The following is a 19,970-nucleotide window of genomic DNA, read 5'->3' as shown; positions in this document are numbered from 1 at the left end:
TAGATGGATACTCTAGAATTCATATGACTTGGAAGATGGGTTTTTAAAGTAGAAAAAAAAAGCTGTTCTTATAAGCTCAAACAAAAAAATTCTTCCAAGACAAACAGGATGCTGCAGGTTTAAGATTTTGTTTTTTGAGTTACTGTCAATCTCTGTAGGACTTGTTTCCTTTAACAATCCTTAAAGAAGACCTCTAAAGTGAGTGACTTGGTGCATAATAAGGCCTGCTCTCTGTCTGAAGCTTTTAGAACAATGACTACACTTGTATGGCTTCTCCCCTGTATGAATTCTTAAATGAATAACAAGGCTTGGTCTCTGTCTAAAGCTTTTCCCACAGTAATTACATTTAAATGGTCTCTCTTCAGTGTGAGTTCTCTGGTGCAAAGTAAGAGCTGTCAGCCTACTAAAACTTTTCCCACAATTATGACATCTATGAGGTTTCTCACCTGAATGAGTTTTCAGATGTCTTTTAAGACTTGATCCATGACAAAAGCTTTTCCCACACTCAAGGCATTTATATGTTTCTTCTTCAGAATGGGTTCTCTGGTGCCCTATAAGGTGTGACCGCCGAGTGAATCGCTTTTTACACACCGTGCATTCATAGGGTCTCTCCCCCGTATGAAGTCGTTGGTGTCTGTAAAGGTCTGAACTACGAAGGAATCTTTTTCCACATTCAGGGCACTTATGAGGTTCCTCTCCTGAATGAATTCTCTGGTGCCCTGTAAGCTGTGACTTCCGAGCAAAACATTTCCCACACTGAGAACATCGGTGAGGTTTGTCTCCTGGACTCTTTTTCTTATGGGGTCTAGGGTTGAGGGGTTCTTCCAAGTTGGAGCTCTCAGGTTTCTCTCCTGCTGAGGGGTTCTGATGTTCTACAAGTTTTGTTAAATCTCTCTGTAAATCCTCTGGGGGGGTTTCCCATTGATTTTCTAACTGTACATAGTCTTTTTGCAAGATGGGGCCATGAAGAGCATTCCCCTCTAAAGTAACAATAAATGGATACATATTCTCCATTTTTTTCTGTTTTTCTGAAGTAGCTTCTTCATTTTCTATCCCGATCTCAAAACCTGAGAGAAGAAACAGAATGCAGATGTCACTGTGTCCCACATTGAAAAGAACATGAGGGAAAATGAAGAGTTATATTAAACCACCAGTAGAAATAGAGGCATTCTTAAGTACAATAGAATCCAAAACTCTTTACCTTGTTCAATGTTGATTTTTTTTCTTTTCTTTCTTCTGTGTTACCAACGAATGATTACTTACCTAACTTGGAATCGAGTAATTGCTTAATTTCTTTGGAATCTTGTAGTTCCTTCACCCATGCCTCTTCCCTATGCTCCAATGGAAAGCTCACGTCGAGTTTTGGTATTGGATATCCTGGCCAGAAGAAAGATGAGAAGCATAATAGTTTAGGTCATCAAAGATTTTTCCAGAGTTCAGGCTGATATCTTGGACATATGGCCCTTAATATCTACTTCCTCCTCAACTACTATTATGTCATCTGGAATCTCTTGCAAGAGTCTTTTTTTTCTTTAAGAACAAAACAAGCCTATTCTCTTCTAACCTATGGAAAGGGAGTAAATCAATTCTGTGCAGAAATCAATACAATAAATTGCTACTGTATCTTATTTTGATAATAGATTTATTTAGGTTAGAGCCAAAATATGAAGTAAATCTTCATAAAGTTTTGGCACATTAAAACTGAGAAATGCTGATATTGAGTACTACGTAAAGAGAGAGAGGTAAAGCCAGAAGTTATACAACTGCTTACTGGAATAATTTCAGTTGAGATTTTCAAATTATAATGGAAACTGACTGGGTTAGCAACCAGAAAAGCAGTCTTTATGCTTGTTTCAGCTGAAGACTAGAAGTGGATCCTCTTGAAATTAACCCAAGTAACCATCAAAGAGTGTTTCTCACTGTCAAGCTAAGGACAACCAGAGAAGTTTCTACACTCAGTGCTCTGCTGTGTCCTACCACCCTCTCCTCACTGAGGAGAGCCACTCTGACTCCCATCCTCTCTCCACGCCCCTTCCTCGCCTTCCTCTGCTCTGGCCAAGTTAACCGGTCTGCCATCAAGTTTGGGTTGGAAGTGGCTCATCTGAGATCAAAATGCAGCATGATGTTTAAATATTAGCATCATTAAAATAATATCAGCAAGTTAATTTGATGAAACTTTAAAATTTAAAACATATCAAAACATAGGAAGTGGACTAAAATACCTTATTTTATATTTTCATGGAAAAAAGGACCTTTTAAGATTAAGAAACAAAAATGCGTTGCAAATAAAATTCTGTTTAAATTCACTATATTGTTTTTGTTTGGGTTTCAAAGCTAAGAATAGGATGAGAGGGTAATGAGACCGAGGTCAAATAAAAATGGAGGTCATAGATCAAAGGAAAGCTGCAATTACATAAAAGTAGGAGCAAACTGCAACTTGAAATAAGCAGAGAGAGTAGCAAAGGCCTAGGTGTGAAACACTAATTTATAATCTAAATGCAGGGAGGGAGACAGACTTCCAACACGATACCATGAAGAGCTTTGCAGACCTATTTCCTAGTGAAACTGGTGAAAATTACTAAAAATAACAAAGAAACATTCAAAGTCTAGAAAATTAGGAAACATCTATTGGGTTGGCCAAAAAGTTCGTTCAGGTTTTTCCATAAGCTGTTACAGAAGAACCTGAACGAACTTCTTGGCCAGCCCAATATTTTAAAAAATCTGCTAAAATTTACAGAGAACAGCAAGAGTCTTACGTATTTTTTTTAATTTATTATTTATTTATTATTTATTTTTGGCTGTGTTGGGTCTTCATTTCTGTGTGAGGGCTGTCTCTAGTTGCGGCAAGCGGGGGCCACTCTTCATTGCAATGCGCGGGCCTCTCACTATCGCGGCCTCTCTTGTTGCGGAGCACAGCCTCCAGACGCGCAGGCTCAGTAGTTGTGGCTCACGGGCCTAGTTGCTCCGCGGCATGTGGGATCTTCCCAGACCAGGGCTCGAACCCGTGTCCACTGCATTGGCAGGCAGATTCTCAACCACTGCGCCACCAGGGGAGCCCCGAGTCTTACGTGTTTAAACCAAAACTGTTCTCTTTAGTCCCTCTCCCAGCTCCACTCCAGACTGGCATAGCCAAGAGCCTGGGGCACTCTTTCCCCCAGCTCCCATTCAGAGGGATATCTTCCTGGGAGGGGCAGGACCCCAGAATTTGTCACCCTACCCTTAGCTATCTACTGTTGAGTCTAAATTCCAGGCCACTGTGGCTGAGAGGTGAGGGCTCCTTTCATCTACCCAGTCTCCACTGGTGGGATAGAGGATCTATCTACCTTGGGTGTAGTATTGCTGAGAATACTAGGGCCCTGGTTGCCCTTGCAAGGCAGTTGTGGTTTTGTAAGGCAACTGTGATTGTAAGGCAGTGGTTTCTTGCCTGGAGAGGCAAGTCAAGAAGACCTGAGGCTCAGACTTAGTGCTCAGCTCCTAAAGTGGCAATGTGACTCAAAGATAAGCACATTATTGTCCCCACCTCCAGCTCCAGAGCAATGCATCGGAGATTTGGCCTGGGAGGACAAGCAGGCCTTAAAAGAGGTAGCTCCTAAAGTCTTCTCAAAGAAACTGACTTCATTTCCAAGAGAGAGAGGAGACGTTCAAGCCTAAGGATACTCTCAAAAAGAGTGGAGGCTGTAATGAAAGGCAATTGGAAAGAGTGATAGATTTATTGCATATACACACTAAACTGTAGGCTGACTAGTTTTCAGAAGAGAACTGGGGCAAGAGACAGCTGGGAGGAGCCCTCCTGGGATCAGAACCAATCTCAAAAACTGACCTCAGGAACTAGCCCATCTAAGGTGTCTGAATTTGATTGAATTAGTCTACAGAGCAATTTATGCTCCAGGGAATTGTTGAATGCAATAGAGCAATTAGCTGGCAATTAATAGCTGGGTCTGGTCAGGGCAAGAGACAGCCAAAGAAAGCCCCGCAAAAACTACTGTCATTCCAGGGTGACTATGTGCACACCCAAGGCTGTGCTCCATGAGGGCAATATCAAATGCTTAATATTGCAGGGTGAACTAGAGTTCACTAAAATAGTCCAGCCACTCACCAAACAAATAAATAAACTCTGGAGAGTGGGAAGAAGGACACACAGTTGCTACAGTACGTAATCTAAAATGTCCAGTTTCCAACAAAAAACAAGACATGTATGTGGACAGGAAAGTATGACCCCTACACTGGAAAAAAAAAAAAGAGCAGGCAACAGAATCTGCCTATGAAAGTGACTAGATGTCTAATTTAACAGACTTCAAAGTAGCCATTATGAATATGTTTCAAGGACTAAAGGAAACCATGATTAAAGAAGTACAGTAAATTATGATGACATTACATCACATCGAATAGAGAATATTGATAAATAGGGACTTCCCTGGTGGCGCAGTAGTTAAGAATCCGCCTGCCAATGCAAGGGACACGGGTTCAAGCCCTGGTCCAGGAAGATCCCACATGCTGTGGAGCAACTAAGCCCGTGAGCCACAACTACTGAGCCCGCGTGCCACAACTACTGAAGCCCGTGCGCCTAGAGCCTGTGCTCTGCAACAAGAGAAGCCAGTGCAATGAGAAGCCTGCACACTGCAACAAAGAGTAGGCCCTGCTCGCTACAACTAGAGAAAGCCCATGCACAGCAATGAAGACCCAACGCAGCCCAAAAATAAATAAATAATTAAATTTTTAAAATATCAATAAATAGATAGAAATTTAAAAAAAATAATAATTGAAACAGAGTCCCCCTAAAACTGAGTTCCTCTGCTGAGTTTATGATTAACCTCTCTATCCAACATTTTATTCCCTTTCTTGTCTGGCACCTGTTCCCCTCAGGATTGAGGAGTATCAATGCAAAGGGGGGATTGAAACCAAGCAGGACTCTCTGTGTCCTCCATTTCTTGTTTGTAGAAAAAGGCTTTAGTCTCCTAGGCCTTCCCTGACTTCCAAAGAGCAAATTCAAGCAGTTACTAATTAGGGAAGTGAGGGAATGCAGAAACAAAGGAAAAGCAGTCAAGAAACAATAGTTCAGTAAACAGAGTCCTAGTTCCTCCTCAAGGGAGATATACATATGTGTGTGTGTGTGTGTGTGTGTTTGTGTGTATAAAATAATCTGATACATATCTTTGAGTTGTTCTGCAGGAGCTAAGGTTCCCCACCCAGGTGGAGGATGGTAACTACCTTCTGAGACCCCAGACTGGTCAGAAAGTTGATGACTGAGATTCCTGAAACATCACTCTGCTACCTCACTACCAACCAATCAGAAGAAAGTCATGCACCCTGCAGCCCTCACTCCAAATGCTGCCTTTAAAAACTCTTCCCTGAAACCCATCAGGGAGTTCAGGTCTTTTAGGTATGAGCCACCTGTTCTCCTTGCTTGGCCCTGCAATAAACCTTTCTTTGCTCCAAACTCCGACATTTCTGTTTGTTTGGCCTCACTGTGTGCCAGGCACAAAAACTTGGGTTTGACAACAGAATCAAGTGGTAATTCTGGAGTTGAAAAGTACAATGACTGAAATGAAAAATTCACTACAGTGGCTCAAGAGTACATCTGAATTGTCAGAAGAATTGCTGAACTCGAAGACAGATCAATAGAGGTTACGCTATGAAAAGAACAGAGGCAGAAAAGAATGAAGAAACATGAATGGATTCTCAGAGAAAAGTGGGGCACCATTAAGTGCACCAACAGATATATAATGAGAGAACCAGAAGGAGAGGAGTGAGAGAAAGGAGCAGAAAAAATATTCGAAGAAATAATGGCCCCAAACTCCCCAAATGTATTTAAAAATATCAATATACACATCTAGGAAGCTCAATAAATTCCATGTACAATAACTACAAAGAGATCTACAAACAGACATATCAGAGTAAAAATCCTAAAAGCCAAATAAGAAGAAAAAACCTTGAAAGACAGCAAATGAAAAATGACTTGCCACTTACAAGGGAACCCTAGCAAGATTAAAAGCTGAGTTCTCATCAGAAACAACAGAGGCCAGAAGACAGTGGGATAATATATTCAAAGTGCTCAAAGAAAAATAAAAACTGTCAACCAAGAATCTTATATCCAGAAATGCTATCTTTCAAAAATGAATATGAAATAACATTTCTGATAAACAAAAACTGATGAGAATTCATTGGTAGCAGACTTGCCTAACATGAAACACTAAAGGAAGTTCCTTAGTCTGAAAGCAAGTGATCCCAAACAGTACCTGAATCCACATGGAAAAACAAAGGGCACAAGTAAGGGTAATTATTTAATTATAAAAGATAGTACAAATACAAATTTCTGTTTCTTGTCTTAAAAGATTTTAAAAGCAATTATATAAAACAGTATGTATGTAGTATATTGTTGGGCAAATAACATATAGAAATGTATTATATTTGCCAATAACAGCACAAATGAAGTGGGTAGGAGAAAGCTGTACTGGGCTAAAGAAATGACTCCAGTTAGTAACTTGAATCCACAGGAAAAATGAAGAAAATCAGAAATGATAAATAATGTTAATATAACAAAAGCTATAACATATACTTGTTTTCCTTTCTTCTCCCAGCTCCTTTTAAAAGTCTTAAAATTATATAAAGTAATAACTATAACAAGATATTGTTGAGTTTGTAACATTTTTGATATAATATGTATGATAGTAACACCCCAAAAGGGGAAAAAGGGAATAGAGTTACATAGGAGAAATATTTCTATAGCTCACTGACATTGTTAGTATAAATCCGAAGCTGATTATGATAAGTTAAGATGTACATAATAAATCCTAGAGTAACCACTAAGGAAATAACTTTAAAAATAGTGAAAATTCATTAAAGTACATAAATGTTACATTCAAAATATTTACTTAGTGTCAAAGAAAGCAGTAAGTGAGGGATAGAGGAGCAAAAAAGATGAGACACATACAAAAACAAAAAGTAAAATAGCAGATATAAATCCAACCATATCAAAAATAAGATTAAATGGTATGAATTAAACAACTCGATCAAAAGGCAGAGATTGTCAGACTGGATTTTTAAAAATCCAACTATATGCTGTCTAAGGAGACACACTTCAGATTCAAAGATACAAATAGATTGAATGTAAAAGAATGGAAAAAGATATATCATGCAAGTAGTAACCACAAGACAGCTAGAATGACTATATTAATATCAGACAAAATAGACATTAAAACAAAAAAGTTATTAGAGATAAAGAGAATCATTTTATAATGATAAAAGAATCAATCCATCAGGAAGATGTAACAATTATAACCATACGTGCACTTAATAACAGAATACCAAAATACATGAAGAAAAAATGGACAGAAATAGTAAAAGAAATAGGCAATTGAATAGTAATAGTTGGAGACTTCACTATCTCCTTGCACTATTGGATAGGAAATTTAGGCAGAAGATCAACAACAGAAGACTTAAAAATTACCATAAACCAACTAAACATCACAGACATTTATAGAACACTCCAACCAACAACAGCAGAATATACATGCTTCTCAAGTGCACAGAGAAAATTCTACAGGACAGTTGAGATACTATACCATAAAACAAATGTTCCAAAATGTTAAAGGGGACTTCTCTGGTGGCGCAGTGGTTAAGAATCCGCCTGCCAATGCAGGGGACACGGGTTCAAGCCCTGGTCCGGGAAGACCGCACATGCCGCGGAGCAACTAAGCCCGTGCGCCACAACTACTGAGCCTGCGCTCTAGAGCCTGCGTGCCACAACTACTGAAGCCCACGTGCCACAACTACTGAAGCCCATGCACCTAGAGCCCGTGCTCCCCAACAAGAGAAGCCACCGCAATAAGTCCGCACACCGCAATGAAGAGTTGCCCCCGCTCGCCGCAACTAGAGAAAGCCCTCGCGCAGCAAAGAAGACCCAATGCAGCCCAAAAATAAAAATAAATGAATAAAAATTTATAAAAAATGTTAAAGGATCACAATTACAAAGTATATTCTCCCACCAAAATGGAATGAAATTATAAATAAATAACAGAAAGAAAACTGGGAACTTCACAAATATTTCAAAATTGAACAACATACTCCTAAGTAACCAATCAGTCAAAGAAGAAATCAAAAGGGAAATTAGAAGTATTTTGAGGTAAATGGAAACGAAATGAAAATGAAAACTTAGGACTGTAAAACCAGTGCTTAGAGGGAAATTTATAGCTATGAATGCCTATATTAGAAAGGAAGAAAAATCTCAATAACCTAACTTCGCACCTTACACCATGTCTGGATACAGAGAACATGTGCTCATACTTGAGCTTCTTCTTGGATGAACTTCTTAATTATCTACCAACCTCGCCCCCCACTCACCTTGTCGTCCTACATCCTACATAACATGCAGATCCTTGTGCCTCTGGGGCACTCAGCCTCCACTTCCTGGACTCTCAGAGCCCTGCTCCTGACACTATAACCAGTTTGCATTTTCCAACCTATGCTCATGACCCATGTCAGCGGAGGCCACTGACCATTCCTTGACCCATCTTCCACCCTTCTGACGTTAGTTCCTATCCTCTACTCTTACACACTCCATAGAATACCATCACAGATGCTGAATGAATTGGACGCTTATTGAAAAGGTTTTCACAGATATCAGCCCTCCTTCTATCTGCTAACATGGCGATAACAGTTATGACTTTTATACAGCAAAGATCAAACACTTTGATGATACAGAATAAGTGTAGGCAAGGAGAATTTGGCACTCTCATATGCTGTGGCGGGAGAATAAATTGGTACAACAATTTTGGAGGACAATTTGACAATATCTATTAAAGTTTTAAATACCCATTAACCAATCAACCCCACTTCTAGAAATTTATCCTATCAACACCTGCATATACACAAGGATGCTCACTGTATATTTTATAGCTTGGCTCCAGGGCTTTGAATCAATGTTGAATGGGAGTCAGAAAGCAGGCTCTAATTTCTACTTCTGTCAGGGGGCTCTTCTCTTCACCCTCAATGCAGACTAGTCTGTGTAGCTACTATTACTATTGGATGAGTGGTTTTACAGCAATAGAAGAAACATCAATTGCTAGTCAGTTGGTATAAAATAAGAGGGTCCTACAAATAGAAACCAAAGCCTATTACCTTAAATTCAACCATTGCTTCCGTCTTTTAGACTATAGTCTAGAACCTTAGTTTCCAAGTGATGATAATGTGTTGTCCAGGATGTTAAACTCACCTCATGGTTATAGCCAAGAGACTCATCATGGGTATATTTTATTTGACCTAATTAACTGAAGAAATTTACTCAAGAAAAATTGACTGCAGAAAAAGAAAAAAAAGATACAAGGATATAATGTACAGCACAGGGAATATAGCCAATATTTTATAATAACTTTCAATGGAGTATAGTCTATAAAAATACTGAATCACTATGTTGTACACCTGAAACTAATACAATATTGTAAATCAACTATACTTCAATTTAAAAACTACTTTCTGACCTAAACACACTGAAGTATAAAGTAAAAGACTAGTAGGGACAGGGAAGCATAGGTGCATAGTTGTTTTAAAATATAGCTCCAAATTCTTTGATATTTTTCCCTTCAAGTGGTGGAGTTTAATTTTCTTCCCCTTAAGTGTGGGTTGGATTTAGTGACTCTCTTCTAATGAATAGAATATGGTAGAAGTGATGGTGTGTGACTAGTTCATCAAAAACATTGTGGCATCTCCCTTGCTTTCTCTTGATTCGTTTGTTCTGGGGGAAACCTGCTGCCCTGTTGTGAGGACACTCAGGCAGCCTATTGAGAAGACTGCTTAGCAAGGAACTGAGGTCTCCTGCCAGCCCCTGCTGACATCTTGACAGCAACTACATGAGCAGCTCTGAGCCAGAAACACCCTGTCAACCACGCCCAAATTCCTGACTCTCAGAAACTGGGAAGTGATAAGTGCTTTTTCTTTTAAGCTACTAAATTTTGGGGGGTAATTTGTTATTCAGCAAAAGCTATCTAATACAAAGAGGGAAAAAGCAACTTGAGGTTAACAAAGAAGGTGCTTGACTGATGAATGTTCCCCCCATCCCAGGCTCAGGGAATGACTTCATTAAGACCCATTATCAAACATTGTGTCATAAAGTCTCCACTGTACCAAGAAATATCATTACTATTGTTAGGGCTGGATATTAGCTAATGATACATCATTTAGTATAATAGAATAATCTGAAGAAATTTAAGTTACAAGACTCTTTTGTTGCTTTGCGGACAGCATTTTTTGCCCTACATTTTACTTTAAATTTTCATCTCTCATATCCTGCATCACCAAAAAGATGTGACCTTTGACATTTTGCATACAATTTCCTAGTGTAAGCTCATGCAGTTAAATTTAAAAAACCCGAGGCTTTGGCAAATGAAAATTGTTCCAAATTTGGTGTACTAGTTTTGAACTCCAAACTTTCAAAGATAAGCATGGTATACTTTATATTTTTAGGACCAGCACATCTTTTCTTTCTTATTGCAGACATTCTAATATTTTTGCCTATCTCTAACATCTGGTGTGTCTGGCTTGAATTCAAATAAGGGATTTTTTTAAAGCTTATGTATTTCTTAGATCTCTTTGTATTTTCTACTTAAGTTCTTTTCCCTCTTTCTCTCTTATTCTCTCTTCCCACCCCCCTCTGTATTCACATTGAATGAATATCATTAGGTGAATATATGTGTGTATATACATATATTTTTTTCTATTTTATATATACCCAACAACTTAATGTTTTGCTAACAGGGAATACATTCCAAACTTTAATATAAAATCAACTGACCTCTTCCATTACTTTGAAATTTCTTCTATTCTGCCAGCATCCTGTGCTTTTCACTCAGCCTACAATATGATGTGCTTCATGTAATATACCGAAGATGTTTTCATTTAAAAAGAAAACCAGTAAAAGTATAAGCAACCTTTAAATTATGGAACAATAAGTCTTGCATCATTTTGCAAAGCATAATATATCACTTTAGCAGTGATGAAACAGGGGTAGTTTCCTCTCCTCCAAATTGGTATATTTTACTTGTTTAATTCATTCTATCTCTTCCTTGTTGAATACACTGGACATTCCCGTGCTTTAAAGAGTAAAGTATTACAATCAAGAGCAACATTGCTGTTCGGCATCATCTGTGATCTTTGTACCTGGGTCTGTTGCTAAGAGGAGCAAATTAACATGGGGAATGAGAGTGCATGTGCAAAACCATTTATCATTAAATATTTCTAGCCAAGTTTTACTACTTGTTGCTGGCATACATACAAAATTACAGATTTTTTAGAACTTTTAAACAGACTATAAACTATAGGTAATGTAAAGATTGGAACGTAAATGACAATATTATATAGTTCTGCTTTGACCATAATATACATACATATGTAGTTGTCGGTTTTTCTTTTTTGTCACCTTTATTTTAAAATATTCTAGAGACCCACAAACACCTCAAACTCCACATGGTCAACATGGTCAAATCTAAACTCACGTTGACCCACCAAATCTGATCCTCTTCTTCTGTTCTCTGTGTCAGTGAATAATATTATCAATCTTCCCAGTTCACTGGCCAGAATCCTGGATACCATCCTTAACCTCTTTTTCTTCCTCATCCAACACCCAGTCAATCACCAAGTCCCATAATTTCTATTTCCTACCTATCTTTCAAATTGGTCTTTTTCTCTCTACCACCACCGACACAATCTTAGTCCAGAAAATCATCCTCTCTAAGGTGGATGATTGCAGGATAGCTGTTTCTAGTCTTCCCTCTCTTATTGTAGCCAGAGTGACCTTCTAAATGCAAATCTGTGCATATCCCTGCCTTACTTAAGAACAGCCAGTGGTTCCCCACTGCCCTGGTAATAAAGCATATCTTCTCAACAAGGCTGACAAAGTTCTTCAAGATCCAGGACCCTGCTTCTCTCTCCAGCCTCTTCAATGCAACTCTGGCTCCTCTGCTTCTCCTCTGCGCCCTCACACTGCAGCAGGAAGTCTCCAAATATGCCATGCTCTCTACCCCTCTGAGCCTTTGCATAGGCTTCCCATTCTGTCCAAAGCCCTCTCCCCTCCCCACTTCCACCACTCAGCAGGCTTACTCCAATTCATCTTGTAGGTGTCTACCCAGATCCCCCTTCCTCAAGGATGCCTTCCCTCTCTGCCAAAAGCTGGTTAGGTGGCAATCCTATGAGCTCCCATAGCATCCTACTCCCTCCAATACATCATTTTACAGTCCTATTTTCATATCTGAATCATCCATAGGAGCTGAAGCTCCAAGGTGCCTGGGACTGATTTTCTGTCTTGTGTACTAGAGACCCCAGGGTGGCAACCCACTGAATGGGGAAAATATTTGCAAATCATATACCTGATAAAGGATGGATATCCAGCATATAGAGAGAACTCTAAAATTCAACAACAACACCAAAAAAAAAAAATCAAAAATGTGCAAAGGACCTGATTAGACATTCTCCAAGGAAGATTTACAAATGGTCAATAAGCACATGAAAAGATGTTCAACATCACTAATCATTTGGGAAATGCAAATCAAAACTACAATGAGATACCACCTCAAACCCATTAGGAATGCTACTATCAAAAAAAAAATAACAGGTTTTGGTGAAGATGTGGAGAAATTGGAAACCTTGTGCACAGTTGGTGGGAACGTAAAACGGTACAGTCTCTGTGGAAAACAGAATGGAAGTGCCTCAAAAAATTAAAACTAGAAATGCCGTATGATCCAGCAATTTTACTTCTGGTTATATACCCAAAAGAACTAAAAGCAGGGTCTCAAACAGATATTTTTACACCCATGTTCACAGAAGCATTATTCACAATAGCTAAGATGTAGAAGCAACCCAAGTATACGTTTATGGAAAATGGATAAGCTAAATGTGATATATACATACAAAGGATTATTATTCAGCTATTAAAAGGATGGAAATTCTGAACCCTGAGGACATTATGCTAAGTGAAATAAGCCAGTCACAAAATGATAAATACTGTATGATTTCATTTATATGAGGTACACAGAGTAGTCAAATTCATTGAAACAGAAAGGTGAATGGTGGTTGCCGGGGGCGGGGGGCGGTGGTGGAATGTAAAAATGGGGAGTTATTGTTTAAATGGGTATAGAGTTTCAGTTTTACAAGATGGAAATAGTTATGGAGATGGATATTGGTAATGTCTCCACAAAATTATAAATGTATTCAATACCACTGAACTGTACACATAAAAATGGTTAAGGTGGCAAATCTTAGGTCGTGGGTATTTTATCACAATAAAAAAAAATTGAAAAGAGAAAAATAGGCTTCCTGAGCAGGGTCATTAGCTTAAGGGGTTTTCAATCCCATTCGATCGAAGGTGCTTTGTGCCCAGCTATTCCCAGAGAGATATTTCCTCCTTCTACTCTTTTTTCATTTTTTGATTTTTTTGATGTGAACCATTTTTAAAGTCTTTACTGAATTTGTTACAATGTTGCTTCTGTTTTATGTTTTGATTTTTTTGTCCGCGGGGCCGGTGGGATCTTAGCTCCCTGACCAGGGATCGAACCCACACTCCCTGCATTTGGAAGGCAAGGTCTTAACCACTGGACCGCCAGGGAAGTCCCTCCTCCTTCTACTCTTGATCAGAGTGGCCTGTTTCCATCAGGTAATCGGTATTCTAAGCAACCTCAACCCTGGAGAGCTCTTGAGCTCTCAAAATGGAAACCAAAGAAAGGAAATAAAACCCTTGCCTTACCAGGGTCCAGAAAGGGCTGGCCTTCCCCAGCAGCACCGAAGCTCAGCTCCTGCGGCCCTGCCTGTGGGATCCACGCCTCTGCCACTGGGACCTCCGGGGCAGGTCCCATTACTTGGAGTGGGGGTGACTCCAGGTGGATGTTTGGCGGTATGTGTGCCATTCCCACTGGTGCCAGTTCTTCCAAGAGCATTTCCTGCCTATCGAGCTGGGGGAAATGCCAGAACCGTCACTGAAGTCCAGACCAGCCCTGCCCAGTAGCAATATAATGCAAGCCACCCATGTCCTTTTAAATGTACCGGCAGCCATATGAAACAAAAAATGAAATAGGTAAAGTTGATCTTAATAACACACAGTATTTAACCCAATATATCTAAAACATCATAATTTCAGAATGTAATCAATATAAACAATTGTTACGAGATATTACACCGACTTTTGTTTCATACTAAGTTTTTGGAATGTGCTGTGCATGTTATACTTACAGCACATCTCGATTTGGACTAGCCACGTTGCAAGTGCTCAAGAGCCACACCTGGCTAGTGGCTACCGTTCTGGGCGGTGCACGACTAGACCATACAAAGATAAAATATATTTGGTAAGCTAAACCAAGAAGATGGAGAAAGGAAGGGAAACCATAAATTCATTCTATCCTAGGGGGACAGGGAACCTTGGATGACTCCAAGGAGAGTTGACCCCATCAACACACCAGGCAGAAGTGCCCGTAATGCCCACCAACAAACACTTTCTTCTCCCAAAGATTCTGCCCGTGCTCAGCTATGGGTTTCACTCGATGGTTCTGAACAGAGACCAGCGCCACTGCCCCCATGGGGCATTTTGCCTATGATGGCAGGTGGTGGCTATCAGAATGTAACGAGCCAGAGGTGGGGGTCTATATATTCGGCTGGCCAAAATGTTCGTTCGGGTTTTGCTGTAACATCTTATGGAAAAACCAGAACGAACTTTTCGGCCAACCCAATAATTCACAGGGCAGAATTGTTCCACCTCCCAAACAATTTAGGAATGTTCCCTCAAACATTCATGTAGGTAAAAAGAACCTGTCAAGGACCTCACCCTGTTGGTCATATAAACACAAAATATTTTTGCATATTTTAGCATGACTTGAATGCTCTAGGAAAGCATTACTCTGGAAATCAAATGAAGACTATACTACTTATTGTTTGGACTGACCAAGAGTTGTTTGCCACTTTGAGAAATCATATGACCAACAGCAACACCGCTCACAGTGTTTGAGCTGTATCACATCAGTCAGAAGTTCTGCCTGTCGCCTTCCCAGTGTATCTGTGCATAGATTCAAGCAAATGACAACCTCCTGAAGTTTTGGTGCAGTCAGGCCCAAATATGTGCACGCTCACATGCTTATTAGTTCATGAGAAATCACATTCCTTTTCCTTTATATTCCTTCTAGACTCTACTTGACTCAGGGTTGGCAAAATTTTCTTGTAAAAATACAGACAGTAAATATTCTAGGCTTTGTGGGTAGTATTGGTCTGTTGTCTCTTCTTTTTTTTTAAACCACTCTTCAAAAAGGTAATAAGCATTACTAGCTCATGGGTTGTATAAAAACAGGCTTTGTCCAATATTTGGCCCATAGAGCACTTATTATATTGATTTTTTTTCTAATTCAGTGTATGTAAGGAGGTTATATTATCTATAAATTTCATTTTAGCACAGTAAAGGGGACATTACCAAATATCTGTTATAGAAGTGGAGTTGGGTTTAATAGTTGAGAATCACTGAAACATATGCCAATTCCAGCAGAAGGAAAAAATGGAAAGCCCTGCAGGGAAATCCTGAGGCACCAGATAGAATGTCTGATCCAGTCCCAGCTGCCTCTGCTACTTCTTTTGGTCTAATTCCCAAGATCCCAACCTCTTTTCTCACCTGCTGCTCTGGTATCTCAAGTTCTCTCTGTAAGTCTTCTATCAGTGACACAACTCTTTCTCTGTTCTCTGGGCAATGTTCCCTCACCCAGGTCTCTATCTCTGTGGGCAGAATCGTTAGGAATTGCTCCAACACCAGCAGCTCCAAGATTTGCTCCTTAGAACGCATCTTTGGCTTCAGCCATTGACAGCAGAGCTCCCAGAGTTTGTTGAAAGCTTCATGAGGCCCAGCTGCTTCTTTGTACTGGAACTGCCGGAAGCGCTGGCGGAAGACCTCACAGTCGGTATCATATTCTTGAAACACCGAGCCCTGATTCAAGGAGGCCTGGATTGCACAACCCAGGGCCACAGCCATCGCCACCTTCCAGCACTGTACAATTTATCTGGGTCCCGAAGAGGCAGATTCCAATTTCTTTCTTTGTGTTGTCCTCCGGGCAGAGCCACCTACAAGCTGAGGACGGGACAAAATGAGAAAGGAGAAACAGCAGTGGTTACCAGCGGGCAGACTTACCTCCCTTAACTTGCTTACTTTTCTCCAAAGCCCTAAAGAAGCAGATCATAATCTTTTGGGGGGTTTTGAGAATCTGATGAAAGTCATGGACAATTTCTAGAAAGATACACATCACAGCAAATTCTGCATTCAATTTCAAAAAGTTTACAAAATCTTCAAGACCATCCACGGATTCTCTAGAACTGTGCTATCCAATATGGTATTCAATAGTCCCATGTGGGTCGGGGGAGAGATAAATTAGGAGTTTGGGATTAACAGATACACACTACTATACATAAAATAAGTAAACAACAAGGACCTACTGTACAGCACAGGGAACTATACTCAATATCTTATAATAACCTATAATGGAAAAAGAATCTGAAAAAGAACATATATATATATAATATATGTGTGTGTGTGTGTGTATATATATATATATATATATATATACACACACACACACACATATATGTACATATTGGGTTGGCCAAAAAGTTCGTTTGGTTAGTGAATACGTTGTTCCATAAGGTTTCTCGTGAAAATGAAAAATGTGTCTTTTATTTTCACTTAAAACCGAACAAACTTTTTGGCCGACCCAATACATATATATCTGAACCACTTTGCTGTATATTTGAAACTAATACAACAGTGTAAATTAACTACACCTCAGTAAAAATAAAATAGTCCCATGTGGAAGTTTAAATTAATTAAAACTAAAAATTCAGTTTCTCATTCATACTAGCCACATTTCAAGTGCTCAAGAGACATCTTTGTGTGGTACATATACACAATGGAATATTACTCAGCTATAAAAAAAAGGATGAAATAATGCCATTTGCAGCAACATTGATGGACCTAGAGGTTGTCATACTTAGTGAAGTAAGTCAGACAAAGACAAATATATGATATCGCTTATACGTGGAATCTAAAAAAAGGCTACAAATGAACTTATGGACAAAACAGAAATACAGTTACAGATGTAGAAAATAAACTTACGGTTACTGGGGGGTAAGGGGTGGGGGAGGGATAAACTGGAAGATTGGGATTGACACATACACACTACTATATATAAAATAGATAACTAATAAGGACCTACTGTACAGCACAGAGAACTCTACTCAGTACTCTGTAATGGTCTATATGGGAAAAGAATCTAAAGAAAGAGTGGATATATGTATCTGTATAACAGATTCACTTTGCTGTACACATGAAACTAACACAACATGGTTAATCGACTATACCCCAATAAAAATGTTAAAAAAGAGACATCTTTGCAGAAAGTTCTATTGGACAGCGCTGCTCTAGAATTCCATGGACCCAATGAACCCCTACAGATTTAGTGGCCTTTAAACCCACTCCCAGCCTAATTTCAAATGTCTTGTGTTTCTGAATATAGCTAGGCCACAGAAGAAATGGAGGAGCAATACTTACAATGGTGAAGAACCATGAAAGTCCATCTACCTTTGAGTAACCCTTAGTCACCTTCAACCATGGGCATCTTAGCTAGGGCCATGACTTGCAAGGACAGCAAACCACCAATCAGTCCCTCATTCCTCTCCACTGGAGGTTCTGCGTAGTTCAGGCAACATCGCCGTGACCCTCATCCTGAAACAGCATTCTAAGTGACTTTCTCATGAGCAAAACACATGGCAACAGGGCAGGCCAGCAGGAATCGGGTCTACATTAATAACCAAGAACATCTGTCACATTCATCACGCCTTGTGCCAGCTACTGTTCTAAGCCTCCCGCATGTATTGGTTCATTTAGCCCTCACCCAACGTTAGGAGGTGGGCTCTGGTACTGTGCCCTGAATACAGACGAGGGGACTGAGCTGAGGCTGAGGAGGACTGCATAACTTTGTCCCAAGTCACACAGTAAACGCCAGAGGGAAGTGGGGAGGAGGTTGGAATCTACAGACTCCTGCACTGCTCACGTCCAAAACATCCACATGTTCTCTGAGTGCAGCCTCTGAGGTCACAGAGGCCATCACGTACATGTCCCCACAGGTCTCAACACCGGTGCCCACTCCCCCCACCGCCCCGTGTGCTGTGGCTCCTCTCTGTCTGCATTTACCAGGACGCCTCACGTACCTGTCCTCTTCCTTGGAGTGGTGGGACAAGGAAAAATATGCTCATGATCCCACCCAGTCATCCCAGATGGACACTGCCCCCATAGCACCGTTATCTTGATGGCAGCCTGGGCTTCAGCGGCAGACCCATCTCGTGATAACATGCTAGCTCTGAGACCCTGACGCCCAGGGCTTCTGTCGCTAACACGAGATAACCACGGCATCTCTTTCACAGAAGTTCCTGAGGCGGATCCCAGCGCAGGGAAAGGAACAGCAGTGTGCCTGGCACAGAGGAAGCGCTCAGGAAAGCTCATTTCCTAGGAAGCTTCTATTTCCTCCCACCCCACCCCGCCAAGGCACCTAACCGTCGCTGGAGGGCATCCAGGGACCGTGCTGGTTTGGGCTATGGACCCGCCTTGAGTGCGCTCCAGCCTCACAGCTGGGCAGCCCTCCGCGGACGGTCCCCAACCTTCCACCACGCCGACCAGGGACTTGACCCTCCGGCTTTCTCCCCGTCGGCCCTTCCGGATGAAAACTTCACTCCACCCCGGGGCTGATGGCTTCTCCTCAAAGCCTCCTGAATGAAGCCGGCCCACAGGGCCCGTGGATGAAGAAGGGTGTAAAGAGAGGGCACTCGGGGAAAGGATAGGGGGACAAGCCTAAAAGCCGGATCAAAATCGGGTGGCCGCGGTGCGGCCCGAGCGTGCTCCCCGGGGAGGATGTCCCGCCGCCCGGAGGGGCGCTCCCCGCCCCGGAGAAGCCCGGGAAGGCCCGGCCGGGTCGCAGGGAGCGGCGGCGGGGACCCGGGCCGGACAGGGGCCGGCCGCCCGTCGCTCCTTCCCGTGCCCGCACCCGGATCGGGGCTGGAAGCAGCCGGTTAGCGCAGCCCGAGCGGGAAGGGAGCCCCGCTCCCCGCGCCCGCGCCCCAGGGACGGCCACGCCCTCTGACCGCTCCGGGACTCACCGCCTCAGCGCCCACGGCTCTCCCAGGCTCACCGGGTGCAGCTGCCCAGGGCGCAGGCGCGCGGCCGCGCTGCGGACTACAACCCCCGGCAGGCTACACGCCACTCGCCTAAAGATCTCGGCCCCTAAGGATGCTGACGCGGGAGAGGCTGGGAGTTTCCTTGGTCTCCCCTCGGCCTGAGGCCGCTTTTGGAAGCGATCCCATTTCCGGTCTTAAGCGACTCTAGATTCCCGGGGACTGGGTGGGGCGTGCTCCAGTTCTAGATCCTAGTGAGGGCTTCTCTCCCGTCAGCCCTAGAGTAACCGGAGCGACTGGGGACATCCTTAAACCTGTTATGACTGTATCAGTGATTCTCAAACCTCTCTTTTTAGGAAGAATGTTTTTGCGAGAATCTTAAAAATTCAGATTTCTGCGCTCTACCCCGACACCCGTACTCATTGGATCGCGCATGAACTCGAGAATTTGCATTTTAATAAACTTTTCTGGGGATAATGACTCTGATCTTCCGCTCCCGGGTCACAGTGGCCTAGCTACCTTTGTATTTTCTTCTCGTAAAGAACCGAGCTTCGACGAAACTACCCAGTGCATTCCTCTCTGCTTTCGGCCGCCACCAGAGGGCTCTTGGGTCTTTAGGTTAGCCCAAATGGCCCCGCCTCTTGTCTTCCAATTGGTCGTCCGCAGGTCCCGCCCCCGGAGTCAAATTTTCCCTTCTGGTTGGTCAGCCGTGAGTTGTGGCCAGGCCAGAGGCGATGATGTCATTCTGCAGATGTAGTCCTCACATTCGTCCCGAGCTAGTTTGTGAGTGTGTGTGTCTT

General features: G+C 41.7%; 1 protein-coding gene across 3 annotated transcripts; it reads right to left on the bottom strand.

The window, feature by feature from the left end:
- Nucleotides 1-70: 70 nt before the first annotated feature.
- Nucleotides 71-19,220, bottom strand: ZNF449 (zinc finger protein 449). Of its 3 annotated transcripts, none has more exons than XM_061178837.1 (5): nucleotides 19,156-19,220; nucleotides 15,632-16,081; nucleotides 13,730-13,934; nucleotides 1,264-1,377; nucleotides 71-1,067 (listed from the first exon to the last, which is right to left on the bottom strand). In XM_061178837.1, exons 2-5 carry the CDS (start codon nucleotides 15,983-15,985, stop codon nucleotides 181-183), a joined length of 1,560 nt encoding a protein of 519 aa, XP_061034820.1. In that variant the 5' UTR covers nucleotides 15,986-16,081; nucleotides 19,156-19,220; the 3' UTR covers nucleotides 71-180. The 3 variants fall into 3 exon arrangements, with proteins under 3 accessions (XP_061034820.1, XP_061034823.1, XP_061034822.1); XM_061178840.1 differs by having other exon boundaries at nucleotides 15,632-16,074; nucleotides 19,156-19,176; XM_061178839.1 differs by lacking the exon at nucleotides 19,156-19,220 and adding an exon at nucleotides 17,555-17,624.
- Between the last annotated feature and the right edge of the window lie 750 nt (nucleotides 19,221-19,970).

Source organism: Eubalaena glacialis, chromosome X, assembly GCF_028564815.1.
Source record: "Eubalaena glacialis isolate mEubGla1 chromosome X, mEubGla1.1.hap2.+ XY, whole genome shotgun sequence".
Classification (NCBI taxonomy): domain Eukaryota; kingdom Metazoa; phylum Chordata; class Mammalia; order Artiodactyla; family Balaenidae; genus Eubalaena; species Eubalaena glacialis.
This window is presented reverse-complemented; position numbering and strand designations above follow the sequence as displayed.